General features: G+C 32.2%; 1 protein-coding gene across 4 annotated transcripts in view; it reads left to right on the top strand.

Annotated features, from left to right (window-relative positions):
• The window catches only part of Ankhd1 (ankyrin repeat and KH domain containing 1), a 132,039-nt gene that overhangs the window by 86,542 nt on the left and 24,657 nt on the right, over window positions 1–20,840 (top strand). For all 4 annotated transcript variants that reach the window (XM_071612308.1, XM_027927955.3, XM_027927954.3 and 1 more), the window contains 9 exons: window positions 557–659; window positions 8,812–9,570; window positions 14,655–14,800; window positions 14,933–15,044; window positions 15,857–16,002; window positions 16,986–17,128; window positions 17,542–17,755; window positions 19,464–19,639; window positions 20,364–20,526. In XM_071612308.1, coding sequence (XP_071468409.1) covers window positions 557–659; window positions 8,812–9,570; window positions 14,655–14,800; window positions 14,933–15,044; window positions 15,857–16,002; window positions 16,986–17,128; window positions 17,542–17,755; window positions 19,464–19,639; window positions 20,364–20,526 — 1,962 coding nt within the window. The remainder of the gene's footprint in view (window positions 1–556; window positions 660–8,811; window positions 9,571–14,654; window positions 14,801–14,932; window positions 15,045–15,856; window positions 16,003–16,985; window positions 17,129–17,541; window positions 17,756–19,463; window positions 19,640–20,363; window positions 20,527–20,840) is intronic.

Raw genomic sequence — 20,840 nt, 5'->3', positions numbered from 1 at the left:
CATTAAGATAGTCATTTTTGTCAATAGGAAAGTATAGTTAACTATTATATATACACCAAAAATCATTAAAATAAATGTTAAAGCTACTTAACTTATGGAAAAAATATAGAGTATACTAAGCTTACCAAGCTTAGTGAAAGCCTTAATTATTTTCTACAAAGTTATCCTGATAACTGTTAGCATACCCCCAATTCAGTAAATATGTTGAATTTTTGTTTTCTCTTTTGAGTCATATAAAATTTGAATAAGGGTAAAATGCTCAGTGAATAGTATGTAACTTGTATTCCTGGCTCTAAATGGGACTAACAGGATCCTTTATTCAGCAAAAGACTAACATTAATTTCATTTAGCTTAAATTATATACTCTTTGCAGATTTTCCATTTAATATTCTCAAAAATTATTTCTTGGTGTAGATGTTTTTTATTTCTTAAGTTTTAAGAAATAAAGTGAATTTGTGGTATATGAAAAAAATATAAAACAATATCTCTGTTTTATTTATGGGCCTTTGTTTCATTTTTTGATCTGAGATGATTTTTTTCTGAGTTGACTTTTTAGGTTCCTCGTGTACCAATGCATACACTTGCCATGGTTGTACCTCCCCAGGAACCTGACAGAACTTCTCAAGAGAACTCTCCTGCCCTTTTAGGAGTACAAAAAGGTTAGTTTTTGAATTATTTGCTTTAAAACTGGTGTATCATCTAATTAATAAATCTAAAACTGTATGTTTAATGGTATATAGTTACTATGTATCTGTGGTTAATTTGAGGTAGATAATTCTGACAAAAGCAAATAATTCTCTTACATACTGTTGAAAATAGAAAAGACATAAGTGCTAGGAAAAAAATGAATATTTTCCTGTTAACATGCTACTAGATGTAATTTTTAGCTAGCATAGATGAAAATACTTAGGAAACAAACTCAGTTTTTGATTATGTTAGGTAGAAAAATTTATTAGTTATTCTAGTTCCACTTAATTTTTAGCTAAACAATATTATATATATATATATATATATATATATATTCTTATTATACTAAGAATAAATATGTGTTTGCTGTCTGGTTAAATCTTTGTAGCAACTAATAAGTAAGAAGTTTAAGAATTACATTCAGTTTTAGGTATATAATGCTGGAATATATAGTGGGTCAGTATGTGAACCTGGACAAATAACTATCAAAATGTATATAAATGAGATTCAAATGACTAAGAAAGAGTGTACACCATGTAAAGGACTCAAGTTTTATGAGCTCTGATATTTTTCTTTCATTTGTAAATATTAAAGTGCCTTACCTCTACTAATAATATGTATTGTTCTAATATCTGAATTCTCTGAAATAAAGGAAATAGGTAATTTGTAGAATTTAAAAATTTACTTTAGGGCTGGGGATGTAGCTTAGTTGTAGAGCTGTTGCCTAGCATGTGCAAGGCTCTGAGTTTGATTTCCCAGTACTGCCCATCACCCAAAAAAACCTTAACATAAAAAATTTATGAATATTGTTCATTTAGTATATGACAATCAAATTCTAGCTATTGAAATCACAATGAAATGTCTAAATATATATATTAGGAACAATTATTATAGCAGCAAACAGAAGTTTTTTTCCCAAATCATGCCAGTTCAATAATTCAAAGTGTTGAGGGCATTCACAAAGGATTACTTAATTTTTAAACTCTTAATTTCAGAGATGAAATATCTGTAATCTCTTTGACTTAAACTAATCTAGTTGTTTTCCTCTGTATAGTAGGATATTAGCTATTCAAAGCTTTCCTTCCTTCTTTTTTTTTAACTCCTGGGTTCATTCCTCAGCCTCCCGAATGCTAGGTACAAATAACTGCACCTAGCTTTTTCTGTTATTTTTAATCTTACCAATTACAAAGCAAATTAATCATGTGTTTGTTAAGGAATCTGAAACATCATAACCAGCTGACAGCCTTTACTAAAATATTTAAAGCTAATTGCCTGTTTTGTTTTTTAACTTTTGTTTGTCCAAACTGAATAGAGGAATGTAGTAACTTTGGCTTGGGAAAGTCAGTATTAAATAAGAAGTCATTAAAAAAATTTAACAAAGATCCATAAAACAATCAAGAAATAAACTAGACAGAACCAAGAAATAAACTAATGCAGAAAGGACATAAAACATTTTAAACATAGATTTAATATGTAAGTACAATGTTTGGGTGGTGACTTTTGATAATCAAGTGAGTTTTTCTGTCTTTTGCTTGCTGAGCTATCTTATACTAAGTATCTACTTAATTTCTTCACTTTGATATTTTAGTACTTATGGAATAGTGTAAAAATGAACTAACCTACTAAGGAATCTTTCGTTTTACTGATTAGAGAAGGAAAAAATTAACATTCATATCTGAACCTTTGAACATTTCTGTTGTTAGCAACTTAACAGTTATTTATGTAGCATCAAACTATGATAACACATTGTATTGAGATGTCATGTTAGCATAAATCATGCACATCACAGAATATGATACTATGAATTAGAGAAAGATTCAATTGATAATGTAAAAGCACATACTGAATTGTCAGGATGGACAGAAAAGTCTATTTTAAACAAAGGTATTGGGCTGGGATGTAGCTCAGCAGCAAAGCATTTGCCTTGCATTCACAAAGCCCTGGGTTTGATTCCCCAGTTTCAAAAAAAAAAAAAAAAACAGGGCTGGGGTTGTGACTCAGTGGTAGAGTGCCTAGCATGTGTGAGGCACTGGGTTCAATTCTCAGCATCAGCACCACATTTAAATAAATCAATAAATAAAGTAAAGGTCCATCTCAATTTTAAAAATATTTTTTAAAAAGACAAAAAACAAAGATATTATCAACTCTTTTTTCCTTAAACCTACTTTTTATTCTTAAAGTCTCCATGTTTCAAAAAAAAAGTCCTCTGAGCAATGAAATTGCTGTTTGACCCTTTTGTTTTTGTTTCTGCTAAGTCAGTATATTATTTCTGTGTAGTATATATTATTTGGAATGGATATAAAGTTCTTATTCTCTAGTAAATCTTTTATTTTCCTCTTCTAGCAATCATCTTAAGTTCTTTTACTCCTCTATTTTTTAATAATTTTTAATACATATTCCTGTCATTTTAAAATATATACACACCCTTAAATCTTGCCCAGATGTTTCATATATATCCTACCCAGATATTCTTTTCTTTCATGCCTTGTGCATACCATGTTGTCCTGGCTGTATCCCTCTTGATCCTATTTGTCTGTTGTTGGTTTTCAAGGATTCAAGATTCTAGATGGTATCTAACAGAGATGCCTCAGAATCATCTCTACGAACAAAATATGAAATTAAGTGAGTGTGACATGCTTAGTTTTCTAGCATTCTTTAGCTGTTAATTGTAGATATAAATAACTCAGGTAGGAAAGTATATATAAGTAATGTAAAAGTTTTGCCTTTCCAAAATCAATTTTGTAAATAAATTTGTTGATTTGCAGGCATTTGCATCTAACTTACTTGTTTCAATTGGTCCTACAGAAATTCTAAAAGAGAAGACTCATTTTTGATCTTCTGCAAATTGTATGACATAGAACTAATCTGCTGAAAGCATTTAAAATGATGTTGGGTTTGGGGATGTAGCTCAGTATTAGAGCACTTGCCTAGAATGTATGAGGCCCTGCATTCAATTGCCAGTACCGTCCAAACAAACATATATATCTTTCCTGTGTACATCAAACCCTCTTGGGAAGTAATTTATTTTCTCTGAACTTCTATAATACTTTAGTAGATCTTCTTTTTGGCTCTGGTCACGCCTGGTCACTCTTTTTCCCCTTTGGACCTCAAGTGTAGCAGGTTGAGTTAATCATAATTAATTCCTAGTGCTTTGTCATTATGGCTTTTTTCTTATTTTATTGATTCTTATTTCTTGGTCGTATTTCCCTGTCCTCTACTTCCTCTATAGGCAATCATTCTAATGTGTTTGATGTGCATTATTCTTTGTTCTTAGGAAATATTTATTACTTTGTATTTTTTATTTACATAAATCATATTGTGCTGTAGATCCCATTTTGTGTTTTACTTTTTTCACTTAACATTTTTTTTAAGTTCTATCCAATTGTCTTCCTCTAGATTATTTATACCTATAGCATTGTGCTTCTTCACCCTGTATATCCTCCATCTTACCTGTTCTTTTTCCCAGTGATAGGTACCAGATTGCCTGTAATTCCTCACCACCACATATAATACTGTAATGGTAATCCTTGTACTGTCCCTTTATGAATCTATGTCAGAATTTATTTGGGATATTTTCTCCCCTCTTAAGACTGTAAGCTCCTAAAGGGCAGGGTTTATGTTGCTTATCTTTGTATGGTCTACCATCCCTTGCTTGTGCTAGGTATATACATATTTGTTTAGTAAATTAGTGAATGCTGGGCTAAAGTTATGCTGAAGGCAAAAGAAAATTATTAAGAATTTTAAAGGAGACATGTGATTAAAGAGGGTGTTTATAAAGAAATAATCAAGAATTAGTATTATAGAATGGTGGAAAAGAGATTCAAAGTTTAAGTGTAAAGTAAGATTTAAATTAACATGCTACTTCATATCCCAAAGTTGTTTCCTGGAGTAGGAAACTTGAAGTTCTTGCATTATTATATCAAGTCATTAAAAGTATATTGAAAATTATGTGTGCAATGAATAAAGTTGAATGTTCCTTTGTAAATTTTACTACTTTTCTAGTCAATTTTCATTATGTATTCATGTTTATGTGAATTTACGTATGTCCCAAATTAATAATGCCTTTTTATATATAACTGCTTTTAATAAAAGGAGAAAGGTTGAATAAATCTGTTATCATGTATAACAGTTGGTCTATATTTGGACACTCTTAGTTGAAGAGATTTCTATGTTAAAAATGTATGACATACTCTATTTGGGAAATTTTGAGACAAATATTAGCACATAAAGAAAAATGAGACTTCTAGGCCAGTGACTTTAATTTTTGACCATGAACAAAATAGGAAATACTTTATATTGAAACCCAGGATTATACCAGGTATGGTAGTGCATGCCTGTAATCCCAGCTATTCTGGAGGCTGAGGCAGGAGGATTGCTTGAGCACATGATTTTGAGCAGCCTGGATAACACAATGAGACCCCTGTCTCAAAAAGGAAAGGACACACATACATTTATTTATCAAAGCATAAATTCCCTTAGATAATATATATTCTACATTTGATGGATTGGTGTCATTTTTAATTCTACTTCATCAATCCTATTTTATGTGGAAGATCCAGTCAGGAATGTTGTTTTAAAATCATTCTAGTAGGGTGCTTGTGATATTAGAAAGCAAGGGAACTGCAGAATAGCATTGATGAGACAAAACCAAGTAAGGAAATAATGAAACCAAGTCCACATGCATCTATAGACAATGCATTATTTTTCTGTTGCACAGTGTAGTAATTATTTTAGATTTTAAAATGATAGAATTAAGTTCAGTAGTAAACTAAATATTTAACAAGGGTATGTCCACTTCATTCCCTGTGTATCCATAAAAAAATAAAGGCCATGTTTAAACTGTCTCTATATCATGATTTCTGCCACAAACTTTTTCTAGTTTTGTTATCATAGAAAAAGTGGGAGGCAAAAGAAGTAGAATAGAAACCAAATCAAAAAAGATGAGATGGTGACTTAACCTATATTTCTAAATTGTATTTTCTGGTATATTCCGTGATATCAGTGAATAGATTTATTTGTTTGTATCTGATAGTAGAAGATGTTTGAAGGAGATGAAACTCTTTTCATTTTCTGATGCTCTATAATATTACCTACAACCTGTTTAAAATTTTTGTTATTAAAGGAACCCTTGTTATAGTCTATACCCAATATTTGGTGTTGATTTAGCTTTTGGAAGTGATTAGAGAACATTATCTATTTTTTATCAACCTGATTTCATCTTGATGTTGTAGTCTGTATTTTAGAAAATTCTACTAATAATTAGTTATGAACACTCAACCATTGACCATTTTGGAAATTGCTTTTTGTGCATTGCTTTGACTATCCTAAATTTTTTTATGCTACATATATTCTGAGCTTGTAGTTTTTCTGTTCAGTTAAATAAGTTACTCTTAGTAATCTGTGCTCCAGGCTTCTTGCATATGTTCATTAATAAAATAGTGTTATTCATGTTTATTGCTGTCCTCAAAATTCTAGTCTTATTTTTAATCACCTTACTATTTATAAAGATTTTAAATCTGTGTAAATGTCCAATGTTGTCATAAATATAATTATCATTCTGGTTAATGTTAACTCTGAATACAAATTACATAGACGCTATACAAAGTTACTTTGAAATTAAAGAATATTTAAAAGAGAATTCATTCTTAGCCGGGTGTGATAGTGCATGCCTATAATCCCAGCAACTTGGAGGCTGAGACAAGATGATCACAAGTTTGAGGCCAACCTCAGCAACCTAGGCCCTAAGCAACTTAATGAAACCCTGCTTCAAAACAAAAAATAAAAGGGTTGGGGATGGGACTTGGTAGTTAAGCACCCCTAGGTTCAATTCCTGGTACTAAACATATATGTATTTTCTTTATAGAACTTCTAAATTTATTCTGCTGTTATGGCATTTATTACAAAATGGAAAATTTCCTTTCTGTGTTAGTGGATTTATATAGCTGTTTGCTCCATTTTTTTAGCTATTGATTATCATTAAACTCTTACATGAAAATGTGAGCTCCAATTAGATCTTATGGAAATAGCAATAAAATTGCCTCTCAAATCTAATGGCTTTTACTCTGAAAGAGTAAAATCTTTCTGTACCACTTTGCTCAGATTGAAATTAAAAAATTGAATATAGACAATATTCCTTGCTGAAGTTTATTTTTAAGGATAAATAGACCTTTGAAATTGCTTATAATAATATGGGAACTGTGCTTTTCTTACTTTTGTAGATACAGTATATGATAGGGAAAACTTAAGTTGTATCAGTCAATAATAATAAATGTTGCATGTTTGAGCCAATTCTGGCATTAGCAGATGAATCTTTGATTTAATTCTTAAATTACTTAAGGTATTCATATACATTAACTGCACTCTAAAAGAATAGACAAGGTTCTTTTTTTGTTTGTTTTTGTTTTAAGAGACAGGGTCTCACCAAGTTGCTTAGGGCCTTGCTAAATTGCTGAGGCTGGCTTTGAATTCCACATCCTCCTGCCTCAGAGGCACATCCCAAACTGCTGGGATTACAGGTGCAGTCCACCATGCCCAGCATGTTTTTTTTTAAACCCAGGTTTTTTTTGTGTTTTTTTTTCCCCTCTTTTGGCACTGGTGATCGAACCTAAGGGTGTTCTGCCTGTGAGTTACATATCCAGTCCTTTTTATTTCTTATTTTGAGTCAGGGTCTCATTCATTTGCCAAAGCCGGCCTTCAATTTGCCATCCTGATTCAGCCTCTTGAGCCACTAGGATTATAGTCATGCACCATTGTGCCCAGCACCCAATTCTTTTTTATAAACAGCTTTCTTGTTGTTTAATTTACATTTCATAATTCACTCATTTAAAATGTATAGTGCTATGAATTTTTTTAGTAAATTTACCAAGTTGTGTGATCATCATCACCATCTAATTTTAAAATAGTTCTGTCACCCCAAAAGCTCTCGTACCTGTTGGCGGTTGAGCCTCATTCTTATTGCTGTAACCCCAGGCAGCTACTCTTCTTTATGTCTCTATGTATTTGCCTTTTCTTTATATATTTGATGCAAATGGAATTGTACAATGTGAAGGGTTTTTTTTGTGCCTGGCCTCTTTGACTTAGTGTACCGTTTTTGAGGTTCATCCATGTTGTAGAATGCATTAGTAATTTGTTCCTTTTTGTTGTTGAATAGTCCTACTTCCTCCTAAGCATGATTAATCCCTGAATTTGTCTCAGAGTAATACATTAAAAAGTATATTTCCTCCAGTTCATGTAGATGTAAGACTGTTAATAATGATGGTTATTTTTCTGCTGATTTGATATATGAGAGTAATAAGTATAATTTAATACCTTAAAATAGCATATATTTATTTCCATTGTTTTAAATGGAAAGATAGAATGAGTAATCCTATTTGGGAAGTCTGATTTTCTCCTAAGAACATTCACTGTTTCTCTCTTAAATGAACTTTACTTGAAGAGTTTAATTAAATGCAGGATATTGTAAGATATAAGTTTAATATAGTATTCAGGTATGGAAGTGTTAAAGACATTTAATGGAGAATTTTACAAAGATGTCTTGAAAATTGATTTCACATTATATTTTAATAAGAGAAATATTTTGACAACTTGAAAAACACATTTCCCTGCTTTGATCCATAAGGTTTGGTTTCTTGTGACACCTTTCTTTACTTGTACAGTTATTGCTAAAAATAATAATTTTTGTACGTGGGCATTTAAGCTATCATTAACATTGTTATCCTCAATACTATTTAGATTCTGCTTTATTTGGTATTCTTTTAAAAGTCCAATCTGGTCAGTAAAATTTCAGATTCTTTCCTCTTTGTTTTCTTTTCCTTCTTGCCCCAGTCTTAATTTCCTAAATACTCCTAATCCTAAGGAGTAGATTTTTAAAAATTCACATTTTTTGACTTGTCAACATCCCAGTTTATGCTACGTGAAACAGATGAAATAGTATAGGCTTTCACACCTAACACTGGTGTGACTCTTTGAACATTTATCCTGTGTAGCATTAGTTACAATGGTTTCGGGAGGGAGGACCACATATGTGGGGGAGGGAGGGTTCTGATTTTTTTTTCTTTTCTTTTTTTTTCTTTCTTTTTTCTTTTTTTAGCATGGCACTTTTTCAAACATTTTTCATGTGCTTAGGTACATCCAAGCAGAAGTCCAGTTCCCTGCAGGTAGCAGATCAGGACCTACTGCCACCTTTTCACCCATACCAGCCTTTGGAGTGCATAGTAGAGGAGACTGAAGGCAAGCTGAATGAACTGGGACAAAGAATTAGTGCTATTGAAAAAGCACAGCTTAAATCATTGGAGTTAATTCAAGGTGAACCTCTGAACAAAGATAAGATAGAAGAACTTAAAAAGAACAGAGAAGAGCAAGTCCAGAAGAAGAAGAAAATACTGAAAGAACTGCAGAAAGTGGAAAGGCAGTTGCAGATGAAAACACAACAGCAATTTACCAAAGAATACTTGGAAACCAAAGGTCAGAAAGACACAGTGTCTCTACACCAGCAGTGCTCTCATAGAGGAGTCTTCCCAGAAGGGGAAGGAGATGGTAGTCTCCCAGAGGATCACTTTTCAGAATTAACTCAGGTTGACACAATCTTATTTAAAGATAATGATGTTGATGATGAGCAACAGTCTCCACCACCGGCAGAACAAACTGATTTTGTCCCAGTCCAGCCTTTATCATCTTCAGAGTGTAACTTTTCCAGTGACTTAGGTTCTAATGGGACAAATTCTCTTGAACTTCAGAAAGTATCAGGTAATCAGCAAATTGTAGGACAGCCTCAGATTGCTATTACTGGACATGATCAGGGGCTATTAGTTCAAGAACCAGATGGATTAATGGTTGCAACTCCAGCCCAGACGCTTACCGACACTCTTGATGACCTGATAGCAGGTGGGTTAAGATATATATCTGTAATAATTTCTCTTTAATCTGTGTGCTCAGCTTCTTTGCACGCCCCTACAAAAACACAGATTTTGTACTTTTCCATTTTTTAGCTACCTTGTAAAATTACTCATTTCTTGAGGTATTTTGGAAATGAATTTAATTAACTAAGCTCAACAGCACTAACACATAAAGTATGCTTGCCCCTCCTCTTTTTTGTCACCTTTCAAAGGCAAAGAAATAAAGTTGCCATAAATCCTTTATTTTAGATATTTGTTATCAAAGCTACCTTATATTGTGCCTTGGGTAGAAGCTCTCACACTAGAATTTCTTTGTAGACTTCAGAGGTATTAACACAAGATTAAACATTAAATTTTCTTGCTGGTGAATTTCTTGTTTGGAAATCATACTTAGAATCATGCTGCTTTTTAAAATTTATAATTTTTTACATCAATTGTTTCAGTTAAATGGAATGTTTGGAGAAAACTAAGCATTCCATGTTATAATATTTGTGGTGAGGAAATAAAAGTACAATTAAATTATCACCACTCAATGGTTTGTGATTGGAATTTTTCATTAACTCTTGATGAAAGCAACAGACACACCAAATACATAGACATACACATACAAGAAAGTCCTAATAATCTTAAAAGTATATGTTTTTGTTTATTGTTGTGTGGAAAATTACATCTAGATATGAAATGAGGTGCACAAGTTTACTTTCCCTTTCATTGTCCTTGCAGCAGTGGGAAAACAGTGCAATTAATCATTTACCTTCCTAAAGATGGCTGGTGAATGTATCACCTCCATGAAAGCCCAGTTCAGAAATGCAGCCAGAATGGCTGTTGACAGTGGATGAAGACCAAGAACTAAGATGTAGCTGGAGTGATATTCAAAGGCAGGCCAGTCCTCTGTCTCTTGATTGCAACATTTTTTTCCTTACTGTTGTCTGTTTCCTCTTGTCATATTCTCCTCCCCACCCCCAATCCCAATTATGCTATCCCAGTTTCCTTTCTTTTCTTGTGAGCCTTTAGTCTTCCTAATCTTTACTGAATCTTTAAAACTGTGGAATAAGATTACTTAAATCAAAATCTTTATTGGGCATGTATATAACTTCCATTGGTTATAGTATTGTGACGTTGCCTTTGAAACTTCTGTAACTAGCATTATAATGTTCCTAATTAAGTACTCAATTCTAGTTTTGAAACCCATATTTCAATACAGTTAAAACTTTTTTTAAAAAAATAAAGAATGTAGAAAGAACTCTAAAGGGATCTTGTAGGAGTTAACTTTATGGTAATATTTATAAATGGTTCTTGTAGGAAAAGTGTTTATTTCACTGAAGTATTTGTTAAATGGATATGGTCCTTTACAATTCACACAAAACTTGAAAAAACTACCTTAGAAAACATTGTTTAATTATCATGTTGATATGAGCTAATAAAATTTAATTCCAATAATTTTACTTTTAAATCAGTTCAAAATTATCTTCATATAAAAATTCCATTTTTATGAAGGTTTATCAGTTTGGGAATGTGTAGCAATAATTATATTTTCTTTGTTCAAGATGTTCACCTGACTCTCTTAAAATTTTAAAACATTATTTTTTCCAAGTATAAGTTTCTTTTAATTGAAGGTAAAAGAAATCAGACAAGGTTAATACATTGGTATTTTGGTAGGACAGAAGAGGTCACAGATTTAATTAATTTTACCTAAATTAAATTTATACTCATCCTTGATAAGGAGAAAATTATAACATATAAAGTTTTACTTTAGAAAAATATCTGTATATAATAGCAGTAAATTTCACTCATTTATTTATCTGGTGCTGAGAATTATACCCAGGGCCTCACATGCTGAGCAGATGCTTTATAACTGAGCAACATCCCCAGCCTCAAATTGCACTCTCTAAACATAGGAATGTTTTTTTCTTTATTGCTATTCTACTCAAGATACTTCTCATGATAAAAGTTGGTTTTATATATAACATTAATGTTGTTACTTAATTAGCTAATATAGCTTTTAGTTGGTAATTTTATATGTTTTGTAGCTGATGTAGTCCTAGACAAAGTATATATAAACTCTTAATTAAGAACATGGTTTCTCAAGTCCTTTTCTTCTGAAAGTGAATGTTGGGATTTGGGCAGTTATCATATAGCAAGTGATTCTCAAAAGTTGACACATCTAGAAATTTAAAGCAATTTAAAGAAATTCAAAATAGCTTTGGCCATCGAGCAGCTGTAGAAGCAGTAAAAATTTAATTCCTATTTAAAGAAGATTGTTTAAAAATAAAGCAATATCAGTTTATTTACATTTATTGAGCATTTATATACCATACTTTGTTCTAAATGCTTTATATTACATTTTATCGTTGGCTATTTATAATTACCCTATAAAATAGATCATTTTTTCTGTCTTTATTTTTCTGTTGAAAAACTGAAGCTTAGGAAAATAAAGTTGCTAGTAAATGCCAAGATTCAAACTTGGTTCAGCTAGGTTAAAGAACCTTATATCTAATATGCATGTATCTGATTCAACTTAAAGTTCTAAATTTATCTTAAGCATATTACTATTTCTTAGGCTTCTAAATTTCATTAGATAACATCATTTCTCTTATTTTTTAATTAAGATTTGATATACATGTAAGTTTCAATATAGTTTTGTGACTTTAGTTCCTTGTTGTTGGCACTTTATTATGTGCTCTTAAAATATTTCAATTTTAAAGAATCTTGCTTTAAGTAACTCAGTGATAATGTAGATTTAAGAATAAAAAGGTAATTAGGAAATGCTCTTATTTTGAGAGGACTCAAAATGGCTTTAATAATTTCCTCTCATCAAAGTTATATTTTTAGGTTTTTTTATTTAAATAGAACTATTTAAGGAAGCTATTATTACATACAACTGATCATAGCAATAAATTTCCTAAAACCTCACAATATATTTTATGTATACCTAGTATCTGTGAGTTTTTTCCATAGTATGATTTATTATCTTTCATACCACTTACAAAACTATTTTTCTTCAATTTCACAAGTTAGAATAGAGCACTCAGTTCTTCTATTATCCCATCTTAGAATAGTTTTAAGTTTAATTTAAATTATATGTTGAACTTTGTTTAATGGTCTTTCTTAGTAATTTTCAGAGGCATTTTGTTTAGAGGTAGAAAACATTTGGGAATTAATGAAATGTCATAGTCCTGGTATAATGCTCTCATCATACAACCTTTATTCCACATGTACCTTTTACATCTCTTGCTATTTTCTTATTTTATTTTTATAACTTTTCAATTGTAATCAATCTCATTAAAATCACTTTCTATGAATGTTTCTGATTGTCATTATTATAAGGAGAAAAATGCTTCTAGTTAATGTAGTACGAAAATGTAAAATAACTGATGTAACAACAGATTTTTGGTAATAGAGCTGTTAAATATACAAAAATATTTTTTTAAAGTTAACTCTGTAAAGAAGACTTTCATAGCAACCCATTCCAGTATAGCACTGTAATCAACTATTAAAATTTTAAAAATATCTACTTTTCATTAATAAAAAGAGAACATGAATAAAAATGATAGAAAAGTAGTTCTTTATTAAGATATATGTAAATAATTATAAGACTAACCACTGTTAAAGTCTATTCTATTAGTAAAATACTAGATATCAGTATATCACTCTATTGCATTTTTGTTTCTTTTTTTTGAGCTGTTTTCCAAACAGCCATTTTGAATAGGTAAACAGAATATTGTCTACTTTTAATTCATTGAATGACAAATTTTTAAAGCTTTGTCTCCATTGTGTATATTCTTATAGGTGAAACACACACATAATAGTCATTCTTATTTGTAACTAGATAGTTGAATCATGTTGTTTATGTGCTGACAGAAGTTGAAATTTATATTGCTGAGTTGGTGTTATATATTGATGGGGAGGAGGGGTGATAGCTCATATAGAAAAAACTAGACATCTTAAATTTTGATAAGTTATTTAAACTAGTAAATAACTGACCATTTCAGACTTGTGAACAGCTCCTTGATTGGGATCCAGTCATATAGAAATTTTAGAGAGGGAACATTTTCCAGCACTTGGAATGCTTGTATTTTTCTTTAAGTCTTACATGGTTTTGACTGACTTTCAATCTGAGGGCAATTAGAAAGTTATTGTGATTACCAAAGCTTTTATTTAAAAAAAAAAATTTTTTTGTAGTTGTGTATGGACAGAATGCCTTTATTTTATTTGTTTATTTTTATGTGATGCTAAGAAACGGAACCCAGTGCCTCACACATGCTAGGCAAGAACTCTGCCACTGAGCTACAGCCCCACCCTTTTTTCTGTTATTAATGATTGTTTTTTTCTGGGAGTTTTTTCTTTCTTGAGTAAATAATGCTATTATTTTTTTATAAGTCAATAATAATAATACTAAAGTCTTGTAAAATATATAATAAGTACATTTATTGAGCACTCACATATGCCAAGCACTGTTAAAATGTTTTAAATACAAATAATTTCACTTTAAAACATTGATTTATTTTAGAAAATTTTCAAAGTAAATATTGAATTTTAAACATATATTCCCTACAATTTATGTGGAAAATATTCTAATTCATTCCCCTCCTCTTTTTCCTCTACGCACTGCCCCGCACATTTTTTTTTTTTTTTGCATTGTCCAGAGGGCATTTTTTTCTGATTACCCTTTAAAAACTAAGATATAAAATTCGTTTTTTTAAAGAATATTTTTTGAAACTATATTCTCCCTAATGACAATGTAAAAAAACTACTATTTATTGGCTCTGCACTAAATATTTAGATACTGTGTTAAGTATTTTACCTGTATTATCTCAAATGATTTTTCCGACAACATTTCAAGACACAGGTACTATTATTTTCTCTATTGTATGTATAAGGAAAATTGAGGTCAGTTACTTTAGAAAGTCAGTGGTCCAAAGCTTATGATTTAACTACTACATTATAGCTTTGCTATGGAAATTTCTGTAGTTTTTTTCTTTTCTTCTCTTTTTTTTTTTTTTGGTGGTTTTCTATGTACATATTACTTTACTCTCTGAAATGGAGTTTAGCAATATGAATATTGTTTTTCAGCTGTGAGTAGCAGAGTACCAACTGGTTCGAATGGTTCCTCTCAGACCACAGAATGTCTTACACCTGAACCCTGTTCGCAGACTCCAAGCAATATGGTTTCACAGTCTATGCCCCCTGTGTATCCTTCAGTTGACATTGATGCACATGTAAGTAAATCAATTAATTTAAACTTTTTTGCCCATTCTAATATTCTTTAGAAAGGAAAATTATCATTGTATATTAATAGTTAAAAGAAATATTATATTCTCTTCACTTGATAATCTCATTTTTACTTCTAGACCGAGAGCAATCATGACACAGCATTAACACTAGCTTGTGCTGGTGGTCATGAAGAACTTGTATCTGTACTTATTGCACGAGATGCTAAAATTGAGCACAGAGACAAAAAAGGTAGGAAATATCAGCCCATAATATCTGATTATGGTTATATCAGAAAATGGTTGTAGCTTTTTTTACTGTCAATAAGTAGTTCCTACAATCTCTCTGTGATGAGACGAGTAAACAATATCCGCATTCATTAATCTGCAGAGCCATGTAATTCTTTTAAAAAATCAAAAGTTAATTATCAGCAAAGGTAGGCAAGTTGTGGTTACAGGTTTAGTAGTGTGGCTCACCAGTGGAGTTATTACCTAGCATGTTCAAGGCCCTAGATTCTGTCCCCAGCAACACTGAGGAGAAAAAGACTTGGAGCAATGGCACACAACTGTAATAAAAGCTACTCAGTGGACTGAGTCTGGAGTATCACAAGTTTGAGACTACTCTGTCTCAACATAAAAAATAGGGTTGGGGTTGTAGCTTAGTGATACTGCAGGGGGGAAAAGGTTGTGCTTGCCTTTCTCCTTAATATTTCCCCAAAGTGTTTTGTACAGAAGGATCAAAGTTCATTGTGAATACAAACTTAAGTTTTTAGTTGACTTAGCATTTTTGGCAGGTGGGTTTTTGTCATGTAAATATTTGGATTTAGAGCATTTTATTCTAAATGGTTACTAGTATCTGCCCTAACACTTTTTTAAAAAATTAAAATAATAGAGAATTGATGACAGTGGATTTAAAATAAATAAAAACCCACTAATTTGGGCTGAGGATATAGCTTAGTTGGTAGAGTGCTTGCCTTGCATGTACAAGGCCCTGGGTTCAAACTCAGCACCACAAAAATAAAACAAAAACCCACTAATTTGCTAGCTTTGTATTTTCTAATTTAGGTTTCACACCACTGATCCTAGCAGCTACAGCAGGGCATGTTGGAGTTGTTGAAATCCTCTTGGATAAAGGTGGGGATATAGAAGCACAATCTGAAAGAACTAAGGACACTCCACTTTCCTTGGCATGTTCTGGTGGACGTCAGGAGGTATGTCAACATTAATTTTCATCTTGTAAACATTTTGCTTATATTTTTCAAGGTATATGATTAGTATTTTAGCTACATGAATAAAACATGCATGTGTTTTGACACGTTCCATATAATTTCCAAGGAGTAGGATACTTTGGTTAAGCTAAATGGGCATATAGTTAATTCCCTTTTAAGGAATCTGCTTGTATTAGTCAGCTTTTCCTGGTTATGACCAAAATACTTGATGAGAACAACTTAAAAGAGGGAAAAGTTTATTTTGGTTCATAATTTCAGAGGTTTCAGTCTGTAGTCGCCTATTTCCAAGGCAGAATCATCATGGTACAAGGATGTAACAAAGGAAAGCTTCTTGGCTTATGGCAACCAGGAAGCAGAGAGAGAGAAAGGGAGAGGGAAAGGGGCACAGACAAAGTATAGTCACCAGAGGCCTCCCCCCAGTGACCTATTTACTCCAACCATGCCCCACCTCCCTATAATTTCTATTACTGCCTAGTAGTTCAGTCAGCTATCAATGGATTAATACACTCATGAGATCAGAACCATCTTGATTCAGTCATTTCCCAATGCCTCACCTCTGTACGCTGCTTCAGTAGGGACAAGCCTTCAACACATGATCTTCAGGGACATTCTAGATCTAAACCCTAAAACTGTTTTTTGCCCTTGAGGCTAATAAAATTTCTTTGTTTTTACATTTGTTGTGGTTGAATGAATCACAAATCTAAATACACGAAATGCACATTCATTGCTCGCTCAACATCTTACAAATGGAAAGGGTGACATCTTATTATTTCGGTATAATTGGGATTTCAAAGGTCTGAATTTCTTGATATGAAATTGAATCCATTTCTCTATTTAGGACATAATGGAATGTAATTCAGATATTTAGACAAGGATGTAGTAGGTCTTATTTCTTTGTGCTTACTTCATTATAAGTTTAGCTCTTAGTGTAAAATGAATTTCTCTATTCATATTTTACTTTGCAGGTGGTAGACTTGCTGCTGGCTCGTGGTGCCAATAAAGAGCATAGGAATGTGTCTGATTATACACCATTGAGTCTAGCTGCATCTGGAGGATATGTTAATATCATTAAGATTCTTCTTAATGCTGGGGCAGAAATTAATTCAAGGTATCACCTGTTCATTCATTTTATCAATCATGATTATTTTGGAGTTAAGTGTCTTTCCCTTAATATCGGGGCAGATACCATTTTAAATTAAGATAGTACTAAAGAATCAAAGCCAAATATTATTTCTACAATGTGCTTTTAAGTAATTCCATCTTATTTCAGTAATATGGCTTCTTTTAAAAGAGGTCTCATTCCAAAAAATACTGTACTATGTGTTGTGGAAAATTTGTAATCCCTAAGTAGGAATTGTGTTTTAAATTATGGGATTTTCCTATTCCATATTATTGGTCTAAATAATTAAAACTATTCATCGTTGTTCAAAACTTGTCTTTTTACTGAACCATTTTCATCTTTATTGCTTTTTAAAAATGCAGGCTACATATTTTAATTTTCTGAGCACATTTTCCTCTTAGGACTGGGAGTAAACTAGGTATTTCTCCCCTGATGTTGGCTGCAATGAATGGACATGTTCCTGCAGTGAAACTGCTGCTTGATATGGGGTCAGACATTAACGCTCAAATAGAGACCAACCGGAACACAGCTCTCACCCTGGCCTGTTTCCAGGGCCGAGCAGAAGTAGTGAGTTTGCTTCTGGACCGAAAAGCCAATGTTGAACATAGGGCAAAGGTAAATATTTTATCATTTGCAAACTATTTCAAATATATTTCTATATTCAGATTGACTATAGTATTTTCAGTTATTAAGTTAAAACTGATGTCTCAATGCAGGTTTTGGGAATTATGTCATATAAATGTGGTCAGTGACATACTTTTCATTGTTGATAACTGTTTATTATGGACTGTAAGGAAAATAGAATCAATTTTTTTCCCAACTTGATACTTGTGTGCTCTGTTATCCCTATTGAAGTTTGCAACTTTTGAATTTAATAAGATTATTTTATATAAGTCCTTTAACGTAGATTTTTAAAGAATTCTTTTAATGAGGTATGCTTACATTGATAAAACCCAAGCAAAATTATTTCATAAATTATAAAATTAGGACAAAATAAAATTATATAATCTACTTTGACCATAAAAGATTCTGACAGTTTTCTGTTTGACATTTAGAAAATAGGAGTTAGCATTTCAGTAATTAGAAATCCTTTTATTTGAACTATTAGATAACTTAGAACCCTAGAAAAATGTGGCTCAAGTGATTTTTTTTTTTTTTTTTTTTTTTTTGTACCAGGGATTGAACTCAGGGGGACTTAACTACTAAACCATAACCCTAGTCCCATTTTGCATTTCATTTAGAGACAGGGTTTCACTGAGTTGCATAATGCCTCACCTTTGCTGAGGCTGGCTTTGAACTCGAGATCCTCCTGTATTACCCTCCTGGGCCACTTGGATTTCAGATGTGCACCACCACACCCAGCAGGTGGAATTCTGGAATTCTTTATAGTTAGATGACAGCCAATCTGGTAGTCATTTCCAGTTGGAAAGGTTTGAATGGAAATTTCATATTTTCTCCCTTAACTCCATTAGCTTTCTTTCTTTCTTTCTTTCTTATTTTGGTACTAGGTGCATTCTGCTACATTTTATTTATTTATTTATTTATTTGCTTGCTTGCTTATTTATTTATTCAGTTTTATGTGTTGCTGAGGATCAAACCCAAGGATGTCTGCATAGTAAGCGAACGCTCTACCGCTGAGCCACGACCCCAGCCCCATTCTGCCATTTTAGTTTGCCTTTTTGATTTTATTTTAAGATAGAGTCTTGCTAAATTATCTATGCCAGCTGTGAACTGTGATCCTTCTTTTGAAGCCTTCACTTCAAAAGGAGTTGGGATTACAGGGGTGTGCAACCGTACCCAGTTTCCCTCTGACTTTTAATCATACATAGAGAAATGAGCCTTTCCTACCATCTGTTTGTTTGTTTGGTTTTTTTTTCTGTTACATTTGTGGCCCACTCATCTATTAAAAGTTCTAGGGAAATCCATATTGTTTTGAGAATGAGAGTAGGAAATGTCTTTCAACAAAAATATCAAGAGATTAGTGTACAAAAGACATATTAGAAAAAAATTATTAATTAGGATTTTAATCTACTTATGTTTTAATGTCTCTTAATTTCACAAAGTAATTATTATCTAATGAGTAGATTTATGATAGTGTGGAAGTTATGAAATTGTTTCTTTTTTGCATAGGGTATTAGGTTATAAAGTGAATTCTGGCATGTCTAAATTGAACCTAACAGTTATCACTTGCTATTTAGTAGAATTTAAGACAGACTATTGCTTAGCTCTTGGGAGAGGAAATCAGAATCTTCTTAAAAGTCAATTGCTTTAGTCTTTTTAAGAAATTATAAAATTTAATTACATAATTTATTGATCTAAACAGACTGGTCTTACCCCCTTGATGGAAGCTGCTTCTGGGGGATATGCAGAGGTTGGAAGAGTTCTCCTTGATAAAGGAGCAGATGTCAATGCCCCTCCTGTGCCTTCTTCAAGAGATACAGCTTTAACAATAGCAGCAGACAAAGGTCACTACAAATTTTGTGAGCTCCTGATTAACAGGTGAGTCATTTTCTATTAAAAAAAATTTAAGAACACATATATTATTCATTTTATAACCTATGGGTAAATATATATTTGCATATGTGTATATATGCATGTGTGTGTGTGACACACACACAGATTTATGTATTTATTTTCCCTATCTGGGTACAGTGGCATATGCCTGTAATCCCAGTGACTTGGGAGACTGAAGCAGGAGGATTGCAAGTTTAAGGTCAGCCTAAGCAACTTAGTGAGATCCCATCTTAAAATTTTAAAGAAAGGGGCTGAGTACAGTCATGCACATCTGTAATCCGAGCATCTCAGGAGGCTGAAGCAGGAAGATGGTGAGTTCAAAGCTAGCCTCAGTAACTTAGCTGAAGCCCTAAGGAATTCAGCAAGACCGTGTCTCTAAGTAAATTACAAAAAAGACTGGGGATGTGGCTCAGTGGTTAAGCACCCCTGGGTTGAATCCCCAGTACCAAAAAAAATTTTAAGAAGTGGGGCAGGGGATGTAGCTGCCATGAAGCGTTCTTGGTTTTATCAAACCAAAAAAAAAAAACACCCAACTTCCTGTGGTCCCTTTTACTTTTAAAGTATATAAAATTCTATTACTTTATTGACATTTTAATGTACACTTATTTACATGTTACTCTTTACAAAATAATGAAAGATGGTAGGGAAAAGTAAAAAATGTTAGCCTCTTCCTATAAGAAACAAACTATATTAACATTTTTATCTACAGGGGAGCCCATATTGATGTTCGAAACAAGAAGGGAAATACACCACTTTGGCTGGCATCCAATGGTGGTCATTTTGATGTAGTGCAGTTGTTAGTACAAGCAGGTGCTGATGTGGATGCAGCAGATAACCGGAAAATCACACCCCTTATGTCAGCATTTCGCAAGGTAATTTGATGTGGGGGTGAGGGAAGATTAAATTAATTTTAAGCCAATTTTAAGTTGAAACCATGGAGAATAATTAATTGATGTTGGTGAATCAATTATATTTCCGTAAAAAAATCACTACTCTTTCCATTCTTTTGCAGCCAAATCTAAAAGCTATGGGGTAGTTCACTCTAAGCAGCTTTGTTGTTAAATCACTTGTTTCCTTGACTGTTTCTGTTATGTTGTATATAAAATATGAGACTTAAGGAAAACTATTGTATGCAGGTGGATATTTACCTGACGAGGAACAAAAAGGAGTGACCTTTCATAAAAAC

Source organism: Marmota flaviventris, chromosome 5, assembly GCF_047511675.1.
Source record: "Marmota flaviventris isolate mMarFla1 chromosome 5, mMarFla1.hap1, whole genome shotgun sequence".
Taxonomy (NCBI): domain Eukaryota; kingdom Metazoa; phylum Chordata; class Mammalia; order Rodentia; family Sciuridae; genus Marmota; species Marmota flaviventris.
This window is presented reverse-complemented; position numbering and strand designations above follow the sequence as displayed.